Consider the following 21,010-nt stretch of genomic DNA (forward strand, 5'->3'; position numbering starts at 1 on the left):
TTCCGGCACCAATAGCATAGATGAGCAGTTTTGCCCGCTCATCCAGATTGAGGGTTAACGAGCTTCTCAGTCCTATATGGATTGTTGCAATCAACTATAATCTGATCAGGGTCCGTCACGGGGACGAGTGGAAAACGACGTTTAAGACACCTGAGGGTCATTTAGAGAATCTGGTAATGACTTTTGGTTTATCCAATGCGCCTGTAGTATTTCAGCTTTTTGTCAATGATGTGTTTGCTCATGTGTTAGGTAAATTCGTGATCATGTATCTGGATGACAACCTCATTTATTCTCAAGATTTCAGGTCACACATGGAACAAGTTTGTTGCCTACTGCTGCGAGTCTAGCCATGTAAAACTGCAAATGCACCTCTATTGATGCATGTTACAGAAGATTATCTTTTGCGATATGCATCAATAGAGCAGCATTTACAGTTTCACATTACTAATCTGTAAGAAGGGGGAAGCTCTGCTACAACCATGTAATACGTTGGTGCTCAGAAAAAAAAATGTATAACATAATACTAATATTTCTGGCACGCATAGGAAAAAATTTCAATATGATATTGAAGAATATTTTATTATCATATTCTGCAAAAGGAGTCAACCAAAATGCCAACGTTTCAGCTCACATTAGAGCCTTTTTCAAGGCATATATATCATATATCAAGAGGTAGATAAGCACAAAAATAGATGCTTGGCAGAATATGAGCTTAGGATAGCAAATACCAGAGGATGGGATGAGGCAGGGGTAAGTCATAGGAGACCAGGGTGAATAGGTAATGGTGCCTGGAACGACAAGCAAGGTCTGCTACCAGACAGCCAGCACACCGGACACAGATCCATTTGCACCCAGCCTGCTGTCGTTCCAGGCACCATTACCTATTCACCCTGGCCTGCTACCATACAGCCAGCACACCGGACACAGATCCATTTGCAACCAGCCTGCTGTCGTTCCAGGCACCATTACCTATTCACCCTGGTCTCCTATGACTTACCCCTGCCTCATCCCATCCTCTGGTATTTGCTATCCTAAGCTCATATTCTGCCAAGCATCTATTTTTGTGCTTATCTACCTCTTGATATATATGCCTTGAAAAAGGCTCTAATGTGAGCCAAAACGTTGGCATTTTTGTTGACTCCTTTTTCAGAATATGATAATAAAATGTTCTTCAATATCATATTGAAATTTTTTCCTATGCGTGCCAGAAATATTAGTATTATATATCACATCCCTAATCTGTCTGCGGAATTATAAAATAGGATAGGCAAAGTACTGTACCAGAGCAGAGAGTGCACAGAAGCATAAGTTGAATGCAACACTTAAAATAGCGTGATGGTAACCCAGAGAGGAGGGTCTTGTCAGGAATATACAGTTAGGTCCAGAAATATTTGGACAGTGACACAATTTTCGCGAGTTGGGCTCTGCATGCCACCACATTGGATTTGAAAGGAAACCTCTACAACAGAATTCAAGTGCAGATTGTAACGTTTAATTTGAAGGTTTGAACAAAAATATCTGATAGGAATTGTACACATTTCTTTACAAACACTCCACATTTTAGGAGGTCAAAAGTAATTGGACAAATAAACCAAACCCAAACAAAATTTTTTTATTTTCAATATTTTGTTGCGAATCCTTTGGAGGCAATCACTGCCTTAAGTCTGGAACCCATGGACATCACCAAATGCTGGGTTTCCTCCTTCTTAATACTTTGCCAGGCCTTTACAGCCGCAGCCTTCAGGTCTTGCTTGTTTGTGGGTCTTTCTGTCTTAAGTCTGGATTTGAGCAAGTGAAATGCATGCTCAATTGGGTTAAGATCTGGTGATTGACTTGGCCATTGCAGAATGTTCCACTTTTTTGCACTCATGAACTCCTGGGTAGCTTTGGCTGTATGCTTGGGGTCATTGTCCATCTGTACTATGAAGCGCCGTCCGATCAACTTTGCGGCATTTGGCTGAATCTGGGCTGAAAGTATATCCCGGTACACTTCAGAATTCATCCGGCTACTCTTGTCTGCTGTTATGTCATCAATAAACACAAGTGACCCAGTGCCATTGAAAGCCATGCATGTGTGAAGCCCCGCAAGTATTGTGTCGGTGCATTACCTTCAGGGACTCCACGCAGCTGGATCCTGTCACAGGTAGGAGATCTTCTATTTAGGATTGTCGTGACGCCACTCTCAGAATTGCGGTCAGTGGAGACCGCCACTGCAGATTAAGGGAGGCCTGGGGCTGATGGTGGGTGCAGTCAGTTGTAGTAGCCTCCTGAGAGTGAGGCAAGCCCCAGGACCCTGTGTAGGTGTGTAGAACCACAAGGCGCAGAATAACTCAACACAAGCAGAATGTCTTTCAGGGGTTTTACTCACTGTTGATGGCAGGGTGAGTAACCCGGGCGTAGCTGGGATGAACCAGGCTGGAACCAGGTATCCTTCAGGCTGACTGATGAGGGTGGCTACCGACTCGCCTTCCTTAGCCCTTCTGTGGTTTGTGGTAACCCCGACTTTTAGTCCCTATGGGGGTCACCCAGGGAAGTAACTGCTCCCCTCGTTTGTTTGCCGTTTGCTTGTCGCCTGGACCAGATCACTCCAGCTGCTTGCCTCCTGTGAACTATGGGCCCTAACTGTGGCTACGTGGCTGCGGCCTTTGGGGTGTTGTGGCGTGGGCTTTGAGGGCCCCACACCGGCAGGTTTAGCAAGGAAAGGTGGATCTATCCCCGCACCGGGATCTGCCGCCCGTTTGGGCCTGGTACTCCCTGACAGTCTCCTTACTTTCCACTACACTGCTCTCTCTCCAGCTGTGTGTTTTGTTCGGGCAGCACTACCAGGTGACCGTTCTCCCCCGTCGGTAGTCACTGCGCGGACGCTGTTAGACTGCAACAGCTCCAGGGTCTGCTTCTGCTCTTCCTGAGCTGCACACTAAACTGGCTCACTCGTGGGACCTGCACTGCTGCTCCTGTCTGAGCTCCACTTCCATGCTCCTCACTCCTCCACACTCTGCTTCAGACTGTTTACTCCTCCTTCTCTTTTCCCCTTGTGCCTGCCTACGCCACCTAGCAACCAGGCTCTCTACCACACCCCTTGAGTGGAGATGGAGGCTTTGCCCCCTCCACTCCTCAAGTGGAGGTGAAGGCTTTGCCCCCCTCCTGGGATCCCCAGGGGTCCTCCCAAAGGTACATGTGTGAGACCTGATCACTATGCGCCTGTGTAGTCACACCTCGGTCAGCCTTCTGGATTACCTGTTTGTACTGTCCCCAGCATGGGTGCAGTACTCAGTGGTGCCTGACCAGGTCAGGGGCGCCACATTCCCCCTTAGTTATCACCAGCACGTCCTCGGGCTGCAAGACAACATTTTAAAATGCATAAAACATTAAAACATGGTAAAACTTTTAAAACCACCAGGTACCATACATCACCACCCTCCACCCACAAGTCCGTTAACCCACCCAAAACCCTCTCACGTTGGCCGCGCCTTCAGCCACTTCTGGCAGGATGTAGAGGCGGCTTTCATGGTCTGGTGGTCTTCAGGGCATACCTGGCCTGGTGGATCCGCGCCTTCAGCCTCTTCTGGCAGGATGTAGAGGCGGCCTCCACAGTTGGTGCTGACCAGGTACCCTCTTTGTGGTGGAGAGCCAGGCCCCATAAACAGGCATGCTCCCTGGTTGCAGGCGAGCCAAGGCCCCATAAACGGACGTGCTCCCTGGTTGCAGGTGAGCCAAGCCCCTAAACAGGCTGGCTCTGGTGGTGGTACCTCTGGGGTAACTATTTACACTGCGAGAGTTTGTGGCTATAGCCAGTTCATAGCCTTAAGGTTCATGGGTTTCTCACATTAGTTCATGTGGGCACATGCTTAAACTTATAAACGTTGCAAACTTTTCAAAACTTGTCAAACTGGTAACTTGCTGTACTTCTTTCTTTACTTTACGCAGATTCCTCCTTACCAGGGCGTGGGCCTGTAGGGCTGCGGCACTTGTTGCTTTCTTCATTTCTCTCATCATCGGAGGTAGTCTCATCAGTGGGTCCTTTATCTTTCCTTTCTTCTTCTGTATCTGTTTCTTTTTCTGTATCTGTTTCTTTTTCTGTTGAGACAGCAGGTTCACTGTAGGGATTTCTGGAACATGGTGTAACATCCAATGCATACCATCCTCTTTCTCCTTGGTGCATGGTGAATTCCACTGAATCTCCTGTCCGTAGATTCCTTCCTGGATGTCCTCTGGGCAAATGGGCTCTTACGTCTCTTCTATTAACAAAGATGCCTTCCTTCATACCAGGAGCTACTATGAAGCCATATCCTGATTTCAAGCTGAAGTCTTCTACTACACCACGACAAAGTGGGCCTCTGACCTGGGATTTGGCCCTTCTCAGGAACCGTTTCTCTTCCAAGTCTCTGGCCATGACTTCGTTTTTCTGCTCTGGAGACTGCGGTGCAGGGGAAAGCTTGGTTCTGCTACGGCGCCGTGTCCTACGGGCTGGATTCTGCTGGGTTGCGGCTTCACTGTTTGCAGGCTCCCAGGTGAGGTTTCTGGACAAATCTTCCTCTTCATCCCAGCGGGAGTATGGCAACATCTCTGGCTCTGGGCATGGATCCACTGCTGATGGCTCCGGGGTCAGCTCCTCAGCTTCCTGGCCTCCCCTCCCCCTTAGTTCTTCTGAGCACTCCTGTTGTGGCAGCGCCGGGGATGGGTGGTCATCAGCAGGCCCTGGCGGAGGACTCTTTGGCGTGGTTACTGCAGAAGTCGCCTTGGGGGTGTGCGGAGGGAGCAGGTACCGATCCACCATCTCCTGTGGGAACTGGGCCTCTAGGTCAGCCTTCAGCTTCCAGTATTCGGGGTCCTCTCCTATCAGGGTCCTCCTAGCAGGGACTTCCTTAGACTGGGGAGCGGTGTCTGCTCTGGCCTTGCAGGCCGGGGTAAACAGAGGTACATTCTTGTCTTGGCGGGCCGCGCCTGACATGGCGGCGGCCTGGTCTTGGCGGGCCGCGCCCTGCATGGCGGCGGCCTGGTCTTGGCGGGCCGCGCCCGACATGGCGGCGGCCTGGTCTTGGCGGGCCGCGCCTGACATGGCGGCGGCCTGGTCTTGGCGGGCCGCGCCCTGCATGGCGGCGGCCTGGATCAGCGTCGCTGTCGCAGTCTTAGCGGGCATCGCTACTGTGGCCGGTTCTTGACGGGCCGGGCAGGGCATCGCTGCGGCGGCCTGAATTGGCGTCGCAGCTGCGATGGGATCTGTGCAGGCTGGGCTGGGCGTCGCTGCAGCGATCGGAGCTTGGCGGGCCGCAGCTGGCGTGGCTGCGGCCTGGTTCAGCACCTCGCCTGCGGTGTGGATGAGCGTCGCTGCTGCGGTGGGGTCTTGGCGGGCCGGGCCTAGCATGGCGGCGGCCTGGGTCAGCGTCACACCTGCGGCGTGGATGAGGGTCGCGGCGGCAGCCGGATCTTTGCGGGCCGGGCAAGGCATCTCTGCGGCGGCCTGGGCTTGGCGGGCCGGGCAGGGCATCGCTGCGGCGGCCTGGTCCTGGCGGGCCGCACCTGGCGTGGCTGCGGCCTGGTTCAGCGTCGCCGCGCCGGGCGCCTCTTCAGGGACCGCGGGCGTGGCAGCAGGGGTCGGGGCACTCGCGCTGGCAGGGGCAACACTGGACTCACCCATCGGTGATATCATCGGGGTCTGAGTCGTCGCCGTCCGGTCTGGCACTCGTCGTGCGGTTCCCCTCTCATAGGCCTGAACCGCTGCAGCCATCTCCAGAAGCTCCGTGCGTTCCTCTCTGATCTGCTCTACGACCCGGGTCTCCAGTCGGTCGCAGAACTGGGCAAGCTCCCGATACCACCAGGCAGCGGAGCCTGGTTCTGGGTTTCTGCGTTCAGACGCCATTTCCTCTGCGCCTTCTTCTGCACGATTTCCCAGCAGTGGACTCGTCGCTGCCTCCAGTAGCAGGCTCTTCAGTTTCTGCTCTGCCTCTTCCAGCAGCAGGCTTCTGGCTCCCTTTCTGTCCCGACGTCTCTGAACGCCTCCGCTCTCTTCACTTGCGAGGTCAGGACTCTGCAGGGGATCTCTGGGTAGCCACACCTCTTCGTGGGCGGTAACTTCTCCCAGCGCGGGCTGCTGTTGTTTTTCAGCGCGCTTTTCATGGTGGCAATATGGCGGCGCTTCCAATTTTCCAAGCGGACCGCCCAGGCACATGGTCACCTGTCTGAACAGGTCTAGTCCTTATCCTGTTCGTGACGCCAGATGTGAAGCCCCGCAAGTATTGTGTCGGTGCATTACCTTCAGGGACTCCACGCAGCTGGATCCTGTCACAGGTAGGAGATCTTCTATTTAGGATTGTCGTGACGCCACTCTCAGAATTGCGGTCAGTGGAGACCGCCACTGCAGATTAAGGGAGGCCTGGGGCTGATGGTGGGTGCAGTCAGTTGTAGTAGCCTCCTGAGAGTGAGGCAAGCCCCAGGACCCTGTGTAGGTGTGTAGAACCACAGGGCGCAGAATAACTCAACACAAGCAGAATGTCTTTCAGGGGTTTTACTCACTGTTGATGGCAGGGTGAGTAACCCGGGCGTAGCTGGGATGAACCAGGCTGGAACCAGGTATCCTTCAGGCTGACTGATGAGGGTGGCTACCGACTCGCCTTCCTTAGCCCTTCTGTGGTTTGTGGTAACCCCGACTTTTAGTCCCTATGGGGGTCACCCAGGGAAGTAACTGCTCCCCTCGTTTGTTTGCCGTTTGCTTGTCGCCTGGACCAGATCACTCCAGCTGCTTGCCTCCTGTGAACTATGGGCCCTAACTGTGGCTACGTGGCTGCGGCCTTTGGGGTGTTGTGGCGTGGGCTTTGAGGGCCCCACACCGGCAGGTTTAGCAAGGAAAGGTGGATCTATCCCCGCACCGGGATCTGCCGCCCGTTTGGGCCTGGTACTCCCTGACAGTCTCCTTACTTTCCACTACACTGCTCTCTCTCCAGCTGTGTGTGGTGTTCGGGCAGCACTACCAGGTGACCGTTCTCCCCCGTCGGTAGTCACTGCGCGGACGCTGTTAGACTGCAACAGCTCCAGGGTCTGCTTCTGCTCTTCCTGAGCTGCACACTAAACTGGCTCACTCGTGGGACCTGCACTGCTGCTCCTGTCTGAGCTCCACTTCCATGCTCCTCACTCCTCCACACTCTGCTTCAGACTGTTTACTCCTCCTTCTCTTTTCCCCTTGTGCCTGCCTACGCCACCTAGCAACCAGGCTCTCTACCACACCCCTTGAGTGGAGATGGAGGCTTTGCCCCCTCCACTCCTCAAGTGGAGGTGAAGGCTTTGCCCCCTCCTGGGATCCCCAGGGGTCCTCCCAAAGGTACATGTGTGAGACCTGATCACTATGCGCCTGTGTAGTCACACCTCGGTCAGCCTTCTGGATTACCTGTTTGTACTGTCCCCAGCATGGGTGCAGTACTCAGTGGTGCCTGACCAGGTCAGGGGCGCCACACATGCCCATGCCATCACGTTGCCTCCACCATGTTTTACAGAGGATGTGGTGTGCCTTGGATCATGTGCCGTTCCCTTTCTTCTCCAAACTTTTTTCTTCCCATCATTCTGGTACAGGTTGATCTTTGTCTCATCTGTCCATAGAATACTTTTCCAGAACTGAGCTGGCTTCATGAGGTGTTTTTCAGCAAATTTAACTCTGGCCTGTCTATTTTTGGAATTGATGAATGGTTTGCATCTAGATGTGAACCCTTTGTATTTACTTTCATGGAGTCTTCTCTTTACAGTTGACTTAGAGACAGATACACCTACTTCACTGAGAGTGTTCTGGACTTCAGTTGATGTTGTGAACGGGTTCTTCTTCACCAAAGAAAGTATGCGGCGATCATCCACCACTGTTGTCATCCGTGGACGCCCAGGCCTTTTTGAGTTCCCAAGCTCACCAGTCAATTCCTTTTTTCTCAGAATGTACCCGACTGTTGATTTTGCTACTCCAAGCATGTCTGCTATCTTTCTGATGGATTTTTTCTTTTTTTTCAGCCTCAGGATGTTCTGCTTCACCTCAATTGAGAGTTCCTTAGACCGCATGTTGTCTGGTCACAGCAATAGCTTCCAAATGCAAAACCACACACCTGTAATCAACCCCAGACCTTTTAACTACTTCATTGATTACAGGTTAACGAGGGAGACGCCTTCAGAGTTAATTGCAGCCCTCAGAGTCCCTTGTCCAATTACTTTTGGTCCCTTGAAAAAGAAGAGGCTATGCATTACAGAGCTATGATTCCTAAACCCTTTCTCCGATTTGGATGTGAAAACTCTCATATTGCAGCTGGGAGTGTGCACTTTCAGCCCATATTATATATATAATTGTATTTCTGAACATGTTTTTGTAAACCGCTAAAATAACAAAACTTGTGTCACTGTCCAAATATTTCTGGACCTAACTGTATGTGCCGCCCCCGTGCCAGCAGCCGAGCTGCTCCGATCCGGATCCATGGTGGCTCAAGGGGTCTCCGGACCCGGGGGTCGTGCGGCCACTCAATAAAGGGGGATATTTACAGGGGACGGTATATTTACAGTTCGTGACGCCACCCACGGTGTGTGGCAAGTTGGGATACCACCGCTGCTGTTGGGAGCACCCGGTGGCGGTGGAATGGCAGCCAGATGTTTAACCCCTCCGTTGGTAGGGGGGGAAGATGTCCCAGGCCTTGATGATGGTGGGGGGAGCCGTGGGCTGTAGGCCTGGGAGACAGGGAGCAGAGAAACTCATAGTTGGTAGTCGTGGTGCTGGATGAGGCTGTGTTGATTTGTGAGGTCAGTAAATACACAGACTGATTAAACCAAATGTCCTGAAGTACCGCTGCCGCGGAGGGGAGCACGTCCAGGTGACCGTTCCCAGTGATGTTACTTAGTGTGCTTTGGTCTAGTCCGACCCTCACGAGCTAGCACCGCCACTGCCAGGCTCCTCATCTCTTCCCTCCAGTGATTCAGAATGAACAGGAACTGCGTCTGGATTCTCCTGCACAGCTGCTCTGTTTCCTCTATCCATGTCGCGGTCCCAGGGACAGCACGTTCTGGGGACCAGTCTTGCTCCACCATCTTGCCACTGCGTCTTCCAGGAACGTTGTCGCAGAGTCCTGGCGTCCCTGCTCCACTTCTGCTAGTAACACATTCTGGCCCGCCCCCTCGGTCTTTTCGCAGCACTCTCTCGCTGACCGTGGCCCTCTGGGAAATTCCGGTTCCAGCCGCACAAGGAAGACGAAGGGCAGGGCTTAGGCTTCTCGCGCTTTCCCGACGAAGACAGCGTTTTGGCGCGAAAAGATGGCGGACAATGGCGGAATTGGCGGGAAAAGGACTCTGGACCTGCAGTCTTCGGTTTTCAAGGCGCACGTCACCCAGGTAAGTGGGTCCTGCTTGTATCCTGTTCGTGATGCCAAGTTTTTCGACGTGTACCGCCCCCGTGCCAGTGGCCGAGCTGCTCGGATCCAGATCCGCGGTGGCTCGTGCGGCCACTCAATAAAGGGGGATATTTACAGGGGACGGTATATTTACAGTTCGTGATGCTACCCACGGTGTGTGGTAAAGTGGGATACCACCGCTGCTGTTTGGAGCGCCCGGTGGTGGTGGAATGGCAGCCAGATGTTTAACCCCTCCGTGGGGTCATCTGTCAATAGGCTCAACCCTCCCAGGCTGTCTATATGGGCATGTGTGGCACCCCTGAGGCTTCAGTCGCCACAGGGTACTGCACCTCACTTACGGTGCAGTGCTCAACCCTGATCTGGAGGAGATCGGTACCAGTTTCACCACTTACATACTCAAACACACAACCAGGTTGCTCTCCCCACTGGGGACTGGGCTAGGGTTGGGTCTTAAGGCAGTCTCCAAACATGGCGGGCAGCCACCTACTAGTGACAGGGACCCCGGGGAGGAGCAGCCACCAGGGGGAGTTAGGAGCAGACACTACAGTTAGAGATTTCTCCAGCAGGAGAGGAAAGGGGTGAACGGTCTCACCGGTGGCTCTTGTGGAAAAGAGGAGTTCATACAGTCGCTGAGGGGAGAGCTTCATTGCTTCCTCGGGACCGGCGCCACACAGGTGCACGATCTTAGGGAAGATCATTCTCCAAGTTGGTTTTCCAGAATCTCCCGAGACGGTGAGACTGCAGGTCTCCCAGGCCAACACAGTGTCTGAAGCACAGTGCCATATAGGATCCGGGGCCTTGATCCAAATCAGGCTCCATTGCGGAACCGTGGCACCTGTAGACAGGATGAGAGTTTTTCACTCAAGACGGACTGGGGTCCCCAAGTAGCTTTAGGCCACGGGGATCCAGCTTACACGGCACTAGGAGGAAGGGCCCACCATCCACCACACCGGACTGAACTACAAAGAGATCCGGGTTCCACGGGGCCCATCACAGCGGTGGCCAGTACTTCAGCAGCAGCAACCGGGTTACTTAAAGAACTGTGAGTAAAGACACCTGGAACCGCAGCATCCGACTCAGACTCTTATTACCAGCACCAGCGCCCCGCGCCTTGGCACCAATGGCCACCACTACTCCCCTTCACATCCTCCCCAGGGCTCGCTCCACCTGTGGGGAGCGATACCATCCTCGCTGCTACTTCCATCAGCCCCGTAGGACGACGACAGCAGCGGCGACTGTTCCCTGGCCGCGTACCGCAGGTGGCGTCACGGAAAGACAACTCCCAACATCCACCTCCTATCCCCTTTTATTGTGGACACCTCGGGGCACGAAGCCGGGCAGGCCACCGCGACATCCCAGACCTCTGCACCGGCCCGGTGACGAGTAACAGGTGCGAGACCAGACCTGATCCCCCTGCCCCCTGGGTGTTACACCTGTAGGTCATAGAAAGTTGAATAAAATGATACCATGATATCTGCGATATGATTTCTTATTACAAATAAATCTATGTTTTTATATGCAAATGAGCTGTTATGATCTCTGAGCTGGATATAGATTTGCATGAGAATCTGCCTCCAGAGCTTAGTGTAAATTAAATGGGCATTACCAAAACATATAATGACTAACACATTCGCTCTCATAATCATACACAGCTCTACAGTGAGATCAGAAGGTCTTGTATGTTGGTCTTCTTTTGCTTCATGAGGTTTTCGTGGAGGTGATAAGAGATAACTTTACCAAAGTATAACACTTTAAAAACCTTTTCCTTGAAAATATAGATCCTTGAGTACTCTGTGCATTACACATATGAGGGGAGGAGGAAATATCTCTAATTTAAGCACGTTACTTACATCAAGATGAAAGGCCCTGATCACAGTTTCTTTCAGTTGCTCCAGACAGGAGTTAATTCGTTCTCTTCTCTTTCGTTCAATCAGCGGTTTTCTGAGCTAAAGTGAGGGAGGAAAAATATATGTCACTTTAAAGAATGATGTCGTAATGTTCATCTAACATGTACTGTTAGAAATGATTAGACACAAAAGTCAGGATGTTCTGGGAATTGTAGTTATACAGTAAGCACTTTGCTCTGTAGGCAGCTCCAAAACATATAAAGGCCTATGCTCAACCGACCTTAAAATCGACCTTCGTAAGCAGCTAGTTACCAGATCTGTTACATCATTTCTCACGTAGGGTATTCCATCTCTTAAAGGTGTTGTTGACCATTTGGACATGCCCAGGGTGCAGTATAAAATAAAAACCCTATAGTTTCCATCTGGACCAGCACCATTCCTCTGATCTTAGCATTTTGTCCCCCTCCGGTCACCTGACATAAGTGACCACTGTGACCAATCATCCACCATTGATCAACTGCAGCCTTCACTATTCCATCAGAGCAGAAGAAACATTGTCCTTGCACTGAGATGTAATTGTAGTTGATAACAAGCTGCTGATTGGCTGCAGTAGTGATCTGACATTGCTGAGATCAAAGGAACCGTGCCAATAGGGGAGGTGAGTATATTGGGGTTTTTATGCTCTACCCTGCAGTCCAGTACCTTACCCTAACCAGTACTCTACCCTGTGGCTGTCTAGCACCACTAAAATCCAATCAAAAGTATTTATGATGTCTACAGTGTAATATATACGGTAAGTCTAACGGATCCACAATGCATCAATTATTTACAAGATATTTGGAATTTGTTGGACCAATAAATGGCAGATTTGGATACACTGAAGATTGGATACACTGAAGATTGGATACACTGATGATTTTCTGAACAGACTTTTTGATGTATAACAGCATTTTTACAATAATAGTGCAATGCTCTACCAGCAACCTTCACTGCGGCCCTAGCATTACTGCCCTTGGTTGGCCAATAGTGCTATTAGTGCTTTATAGTGGGCTCATTACAGTGCATGGTTCATTACAGCGTACTATGACAGTGCGATCAAGGTGAAGGAAGATCTGAAAAGTCACATTATGTCACAGATCATTGACTTTTTACAGGTTGTTTACAATTGTGTCTCCATATAATTTTTTGGGAGACTTTTCCTGTTTTGCAAGAATAGAAGACTGGTGTGTGCTGTGTGTTCTGCATTGACTATTTCTGAATTTAAAGGGGTTTCTCCCTCACAAAAAAGTTTATTTTAATCAATAGATATTGGAATAATAACAATTTTCACAACTGGATGTGTTTAAAAAAAAATGTTCCTGTGCTGAGATAATGTTATATATGTGCCCCTGCTATGTACTGTGTAATGGCCGTGTCTGATCGTACAGGGACATGGTCTGATCATACCACAGCTCCTGGGCCGAGGAGGAGGTAAAAAAGTCTGAAAACTCTTTTGCGTCCTCCTCTCCCCAAGAGCTGTGGTATGATCAGACCATGTCCCTGTACGGTCAGACACGGCCATTACACAGTATATAGCAGGGACACATTTATAAGTTTAAAGGGAACCTGTCAGGTCCCTTGCGCACCCAGAACCACGAGTAGTTCTGTGCACATATCTATATTCCATAACAGTCCCTTCATCCAGTAGCATACATAAACAGATCTTTAGAAAAAGCATTTCTAAAGACCGTTTATGAGATGCTAATTAGGCCTGTGACTAGTCACAGGGGTGTTAGTTCTCCAACTAGTCGGTGCAATAAATATGTTATCTTGAAGGAGAACGCAGCAGTTTGTGCCCACAAGAAGAATTCTGGGCGCTGTAGACTTTCACTGCGCTCTCCCCGCAGAGAACACTCGCGTCTCCGCAAGCATAAATTGACATGCTACGGTTCGGGAAGAAACGCTGCATGTCAATTTACGCTACGGAAAAAAAGAGGCGAATACTGTGTGTGCTGTTTCTAATTTGTCTTAGTTAAAACTGTTATTTAATGTTTTTCATGCTTGTCTCTGCTGCCATCTACTGGTCAGACCTTTCGGCTCCTCTGTTTCTTTTGTCCAGCCCATGGGAGTGTCTGATGACCCTCTTGCATCACATCCTGGTATGTTCATTCCAAACCAGAGTTTGTGAGAACAACATCCCTTATTGGAGCTGCTAGAAGCAAAGTCTTCTGACCGTAGTAGCTTCAGAGACAAGCATCACAGGAGAACTACAATGCCAAGTACTTGGACCGCTGTACTTCTGCATGTCCTTAACCTTTGGAGAAAATAAACCACCATTGTTTCATCTCAGCATGTGCATGTTTAACTCTGGAGCGCTCTGGTCCTGTCTGCCTCACCAATAGGAAAAACGAAGGTAAGTTTCTCACAACCTCTCACAACTACGCGCCTTCAATCGCCTTTAAGTGGGGACAGAACAGTCAGAAGACTGCTTAACAGCCCAAAGTCAAAACTTCCTTGAGAGCCCAATCAGTCAGAAGACCGCTTAACAGCCCAAAGCAAAAACTTCCTGAAGAGCCCAATCAGTCAGAAGACTGCTTAACAGCTCAATACCCCGGCTACAGATCCCTAAGAACCCTGTAACTTACATTGTAATCTGCCTAGCAACAAGCCTTGTGCACTAGTCTGCCTGCAACAGTGCTTCCCCTGCCTAAGGGGAAGCTCTCCCATCTGCCACGTCCTGTATCACCACTGCTTGCATTGTAAAGGGAGAGTTTATGCACCTGCTGTTTCCCTCTAGCCTTGCCCCTTCTATAGACTTGCAGTACAATACACCTCATTACTGCATATTACTGGATTACGAACCCCAAGTTTTGCTAAAGCCACCTTGGGAATTTCATCAGGGAGTCCTTGCAGAGCTGCACAACGATTTTCGGACCCCTGATTAAAAGTCAAGTGTCTTAAAGAGACAGTACACCTTAAATCAAAATGGCCGAAAAAGACCTCGGAAAGTTCCCCACTGCTGAAACGGAGCAAATACAATCCGATACTGTCCACTATGAAGCCCAGGAGGCAGATCCCGCGCTTCCAGCAGACCAAGTTGTCCAACCGAAGCGCTCTTCCAAACCCATGATAAAGGCCACTGAAAACTATCACACTATGAAAGATGAGCTATGTGAACACCTGGAAGAACAGTGGGAACGAGTCACATAATACATGTCAAGACTTGAATCCTCATCAGGTGATGCCGCATGCTTACTAGCCGCTATGGAACGGCTGAACACAGCTCATGAAAGATACAAGAGACTGTCAACAAGGTACATTACCTTTCTAAAAGACTCTAAAATTGATGAAGCTCTTTCAGACCTGAGCAAGGCAGAAGAGGTGGACAAGGAAAGAGATGCCAAGGTGCAAGATGCCGTAGACAAGGCAGAACACCGTATCTCTCACCAGCAAGAAACTAGATCACACCGATCAACCTCATCTAGACGTTCTTCTCGGTCATCCGGGTCATCATCCTCAAGAAGCTCAGCCCTGAGCGACAGGATACTAGAGGCAACTTTCAAGGCAGCCATCGCCAATCTTAACTTAACTGCAGAACAGGAGCTCGACCTCCTGATCAAGTGGTTGGGCCCAGGCTCTACAAACTGTATCAAGAGCCTCAGAACCGTCTATGTGGGACAAGCAGAAGCAGGTCTCACTGCTGCATGGCAAAGACTGGAACGCACCTTTGGCAGCGCAGAAGCAATAGAGAAAGCCCTATTCAAGAGACTGCAGGTAATCCCAAAGATCAACCTTAAAGACGTCCACAAGCTTCAAGACCTAAGTGATCTGCTCATGGAGCTGGAGCTCGCCAAAAGAGATCCTCGTCTGTCTGGGCTGTGCTACCTGGATACAGTCCATGGAATGAACCCAATCGTGGTGAAGCTGCCATACAGTCTGCAGGAGAAATGGGCAACGTCAGTCTCAAGGTACAAAAGAGTGCATGACGTCACCTTTCCCCCATTTATTCACTTCTGCAAGTTCATCGACGAGCAGGCCCAGATGAGGAACGACCCCAGCCTCGACTTTTTAGAGTTCAACACTTCGGTAGCTGCAACAACATCATCATCAAGGTATGAAGGTGCCATACACAAATGCAGAGACATTAAGAACACTGTGAGTGTCAGGAAGACTGAGCTACCATCACCTGCAGCACCCACAGATAAACAGTACACCATCTCATCACGAGATAAGTCTTTCAATCAAGAATGTCCCATCCATAAAAAACCGCATTCACTGAACAAGTGCAGAGGGTTTAGATCCAAAACCCTACAGGAGCGCAAGAAAGTCCTCACAGAGCTTGGGATCTGTTTCAAATGCTGTGCATCACTTGAGCACATGGCCAAGGACTGTAAATCTATCATCAAGTGTGAGGAGTGTCATAGCGAAAAACACGTTTCAGCCATGCACCCAACCCAGCTAGCTAGTGACACACCGGCTGCAGTCACCACCGCTCCCACTCCAAGTCATGGCGGGGAGTCCAAGAATCAGACTGACACCACCACAGCCATCTCCTGCTCATGCTCAGAGGTATGTGGAGAGGGCCAAATGCAGAAATGTTGTGCCCGAATATGCCTCATCAAGGTTTATCCCGAGGGACATCCAGAAAAGGCAATGAAGGTGTATGCCATCATAGATGACCAAAGCAACCGGTCCCTGGCAGGAACCAAATTCTTTGAAGCCTTCGGAATTAATGGACCATCAGAACCCTACACCTTGAACACCTGCTCGGGTCGCATAGAAACTAGCGGCAGAAGAGCCCAGGGATTCATTGCGTCTCCTATCAATGGGAAGACTGAAATACCTCTACCAACGCTCGTTGAATGTGACCAAATACCCAGCCACAGGAATGAAATTCCTACCCCAGAAGCTGCATTTCATCAACCACACCTAAGACACCTCGCTAGCGTTATCCCACCTTTGGACAATAACGCAGAGATTCTACTCCTGCTCGGCAGAGACAATCTAAGGGTACACAAGGTGCGACAACAGTGTAATGGGCCTGACTATGCACCATACGCCCAGAGACTGGACTTGGGATGGGTAGTCATAGGAAATGTGTGCATTGATCGATCAGAAATTGACTCCTTCAAGACTTATGTGCATGGAGATGGGCGCACAACCTGCTTAAAGCCATGTTGAAGTTTTGGCTTTGATCTCTCCGGTCTGGAGACCGGAATCATGTGGCGCCCCAGGATCTGGTTACCACAACAGTATTACCCCTCCAAAGGGTTAATGCTGAGCCTGGAGGTAATTGGGGAAGTCTATTGGCCAGTAAGTACCAACATTCAACACCGTTTCTCCCTCAGGCCAGCAGAGGGAGCTCTGGAGTTCCAGGGAGCACTCCCTTAAGTCTGACCTGAGGGAGGAGTTAGGTAGTCAGTCTGTTAGAGAAGTTCAAGGAGAGAGGAGCTGTGTAGACGGTCTTGTGAGCTGGGGTTTGGAGCTAGGCTAGCTCAACCCAGAAGAAGCAGGGGCCATAGCGAGGCACGGAGAGAAGATTCTAGGGGAGAACTGGTCAGAACCAGTTCGCCTCAGAAGAACACAGTAAAAATTAGACATCGGAGTCTGTGGTTGCAAGGGTGTTAGCTCCCCCAGTAACCGAATCCAAAGGGCAGGAGGACTGTAGGTCTCCTGGCCCCCAAAACAACCTGAAGGTACAGCTGCATCACCAGGGCCCGGTGCGGACCACAGCAGGGAAGCATCAAAGAGGGCCTGCGCAGCTTATCCTACGAGAAAGGGACGTACCACCGGTCCCAGCAGCAAGAGGGCCATTGCTAAACCCAGAGTGCAGGAGTAAAGGAAGAACAGGGAGTAGGCCTCAATACTCAACTGGCCAAGGAGATCACCCCAGGTACTTCCAGGCTGACCGGATCCCCTTCACCACCTGTGACGGTCTCCCAGGAGTGGACTGTTAAAAAGTAAAAGAAAAGAAGGTAAAGAGACTGTTGTTTGTGTCGGTTCTTTTCACTGTCCTGATTAGCCCTGCACCATTTCCAAAGCAGCATGGACTTTAATAAGCACCAACGGCTGCCCCGGGGTACCACTCCACCTGTGGGGAGCAGAACCATCCCAGCTGCTAATCCATCAGCCCCGGAGGTCTCATCCAGCAGCGGCGGCTCTATAGCCGCAATCCACATGTGGCGTCACGAATATTCCCACAAACTTTAATTAAAGTTACCACCCCCACAACAGCCATATTAGTTGACCCCGCCAGGGTCACGGAGTCGGGCACCGCCACCACTGACTACCCCCGGACTTGTCCGGCCCGGCACCGGGTGTCCCAAAGCCCTGGGGTGGGCGAGTCAACCTGACCAACTGAGCGGGGCACATCACTGGTGGGGACCGGGCTGCCTAACTGTGAGTGACAGCAGTGTAGGCACGCATGCCCAGATCACACGTCATACTTCTCTCATCCTGCTTTACAGTGCGGTGCTTTCATGTGACAAGTGCTGCAATGTGCCGATCATTAGATAGATCGTGCAATGTGATATACAGTACTATCTAATGATCGGCACATTGCAGCGCTTGTCACATGAAAGCACAGCACTAGAAGTGTGACCTGTGATCTGGGCATGTGTGTCCAGACTGCTGTCACTCACAGACAGGCATCCCCGCCCCCATCAGTGACGTGACCTGCTCAGTTTATCCAGACAAGAAGAATCAAAGCCAGGACATCAACAGAGGAATATAGGAGCCGCAGAGAAATCAGCTTACAGGAGCAGGGCAGGTAGCAAAGTATATTAGGAAAGTCTTAGTTAGGAAGAGTTAGGACAAATGAAATGGGATCACATTAGTAGTAGACAATCTCTTTAAGTCCCCTTAGGAAGCCAAGACATGACACATTTCCTTTAAGTGTCTGGCACAGCAGTGCCATACCTACCTTATCTGCACCCACATATTATTCCCTCCACTGACAGCCAGGAAGTACATGAGAGTAGCTTTTCATTAAAGGGAATCTGTCACCAGCTTTTTGCCAACTGATCTGAGAGCAGCGTAACGTAGGGGCAGAGGCTCTGATTCCAGCAGTGTCACTTACTGGGCTGCTTAGTGTAGTTTTGATAAAATCACTGATTAATCAGCAGGAGATAATCATTAGAGGACTACTTGGCCTGCTGCCAGGTAGTCCAGCATATTCATGACCTCTGTATAACTGCCAGATGTGCAGCAGAGAAAACAAAATGACAGCAAACAGATCAGTAAGTGACACATCGCTGGAATCAGGGTCTCTGTCTCTATATTATGCTGCTCTCAGATGGGGGAGCAAAGACCTGGTGACCTTTAACTTCTTTTTCTGCAAAGAAAGCTTGAAAAGAATGGCAGAAGTATAGGCACGTACAAACGTGTCCATATTTATACAGAAATTTTGTATATGTACCACTGTAATTATTCTAGTTAGTCCCAGAAATAGTGCGACAAGCTTTGTGAGAGCGGAAATGTCGGCCATATTGGTTGTCAGCCAGCTGTTCACGCTGTCATTTTCCTTTCTGTTAGGTGTTACAGTATCTTTGACAGTACAAATAATATAGTGTAAAGTGTTATATGACCCATTAGAAGTCAACGGTGTCCATTTGAAAACAGTTATTTGTTATTTGTCATAACTTCGCTGTCATCAGACGTGATGGACGCAACATTAGAAATGGCTGAACTGAAGTTTGAAAAACTTGCCATATACATTTTCTTATGTTCTTTTTTATATATCACTGATATGTAATAAAATATCACCTTTGGTCCACATGTCAATGCAGCTGTGACTTCCCTTCCATGAACTTCTAAATGTGCCCATGCCACCGCCAGATTCCGAAAAGTAGCCAAAACCTGAACTGGCAAGTGGAAATCCATCCAATCAACACACGCCATAAGGCACAACTGAGTATTATATACTTATGAATAGTCCACACATTATCGGATCATATCCCTGCCAAGTCCTACCACCGACTGCTACAGCCGATTTCTGCAATCCTCCTTTATTATGCTGTACATGAATACATCACAAAGCCACATGCTGTGATTCTGAAATAGGCAGACTCGGCAAGTTCACTGTGTGTGAACTTTCCCAATGGACAATTAGGCAGAGCCTGGCTGCAAAAGTTAAATGGGTCCAGCTGCAAGTGTGCCCCCCTATGTGTATGTGAACAGTGCCGTACTGCGGCTCTACAATATGTAAAAAGGGGATTTGGAGATACATCCTCCCATCCCAATATAGGCTAGTGGTGAGAAGTGAAGGTTCTGCCTGAGACTGTTGGCGAGACTCTTCGCGAGGTCTTACCTTTCTTTCCTGTTTAGAATTGGATAGTTTCAGGGGATCCTTGGCTGCTGCAGACATTGCCACCTGCTCGTGCTGTCCAGCTTCCTAGTGGGATCCCTGGCTGAGGTGGGCTCTACACTTGTCCTGTATCTCAGTGTTTGTGCCTCTCTAACCTCCCACTCTGTGTCTGTGCCTTTTTCTATGTCTCTACAACAGTTTCCCGCTCTAGCATTATATACAGGCCGCTATTAGCATGTGAATAGCGCACTCTTTCCCTTTCTATTCAAGAATCCTTACACCAGATGTCCAGATCGGGGTCTATTGTGAAGATAAAACCAACCCCTGAAGCCCCCATGTCACAATGTAACCTCATCAAAAGAATGCAACTTGTAGATAAACAGCATGAAGAAGCCGTGACATGACAGGTTATGGCCAAATCCAGATGCACACAGTGACGTATCAGGGTCATGGAATAGACTATATGAGATGGGATGAAATACTGGATGTTAATGCATAGTACTGAATGTTACTATACAGTACATTCTCCGGGTTGTAGACTTTAGGTTGTCTGTAGAAGTGACTATATACATTAGAAAACGAATTAGCAAGTATTGGGCAATTCTGAGTGTGACAGGCCGACTTTTCCCTGACAGTTGTTTTTTGGTTAAGAACAATCGGTCATGCTGAATTTCAACAACCCATTCTTTAAAGTGAACCAATCACCAGGATTTTCCTATATAACCTAAATCCAGTGCTATACTGGCGCTATCATGCTGATTCTATACATACCGTTCACACGCGGCATCTTTTTTTTTTACCACAAAGATGCGTTTTTGTCCCAAAAAAACACACAGAAAACACAGTGCAGTAAAAACGCATTAAAAAAGCAATGCGTTTTTTGTGCAGTTTTTACCGCGTTTTGCCCAGTGCGTTTTTAAAGTCAAATCTATTGACTGGGGGCTCAAAAATGCTGGAAAAATAGACACCAGAGAAACCATTGAGCAGAGTGTCAGAAACTGTAATGGGAACAGAGCCCACCGCCGCCATGACAGTTGAGGAAATTTGTGCAAAACTCCATATGCCTGTGGGTTATATATCCTATACAGTTTGGTCTAAAAATATTTGGGCAGTGACCAAATTCTTGTGATTTGGGCAATGCATGTCACTATTATTTATTTAAAATTAATTAACGAAGATACGGTGGAAGTGTAGACTTTCAGGTGTAATGAAAGAGGGTTGAAAGAAAATATCATGCAAAACATTTACGAACTGCAACCATTTTTTTGCCAAGTTTCCTTTGATGTCGGGGGTTCAGGATCTCAAAAGTAAATGAACAAATTAACTTTGACATAATGTTCATTTGTAATACTTAGTAGAGAATCTTTTGAGGTCAATGACTTCCTGAAGTCTGGAAGCCATGGACATCATCAAATGCTGGGTTTCCTCCTTTGTGATGCTTTGCCAGCCTTTACAGCAACTGTATTCACGTTTTTGCTTGTTTGTGGATCTTTTTGCCTTAAATTTTGTCTTGG

General features: G+C 49.4%; 1 protein-coding gene across 1 annotated transcript in view; it reads right to left on the bottom strand.

Annotated features, from left to right (window-relative positions):
• The window catches only part of LOC142295585 (transcription cofactor HES-6-like), a 35,993-nt gene extending 16,354 nt beyond the window's left edge, over positions 1 to 19,639 (bottom strand). Inside the window, exons 1-2 of the mRNA XM_075338690.1 lie at positions 19,500 to 19,639; positions 11,216 to 11,311 (exon numbers count right to left, since the gene is read on the bottom strand). Coding sequence (XP_075194805.1) covers positions 11,216 to 11,311; positions 19,500 to 19,556 — 153 coding nt within the window. The 5' untranslated portion in view covers positions 19,557 to 19,639. The remainder of the gene's footprint in view (positions 1 to 11,215; positions 11,312 to 19,499) is intronic.
• Between the last annotated feature and the right edge of the window lie 1,371 nt (positions 19,640 to 21,010).

This window comes from Anomaloglossus baeobatrachus, chromosome 3 (assembly GCF_048569485.1).
Source record: "Anomaloglossus baeobatrachus isolate aAnoBae1 chromosome 3, aAnoBae1.hap1, whole genome shotgun sequence".
In the NCBI taxonomy this organism is placed as follows: Eukaryota; Metazoa; Chordata; class Amphibia; order Anura; family Aromobatidae; genus Anomaloglossus; species Anomaloglossus baeobatrachus.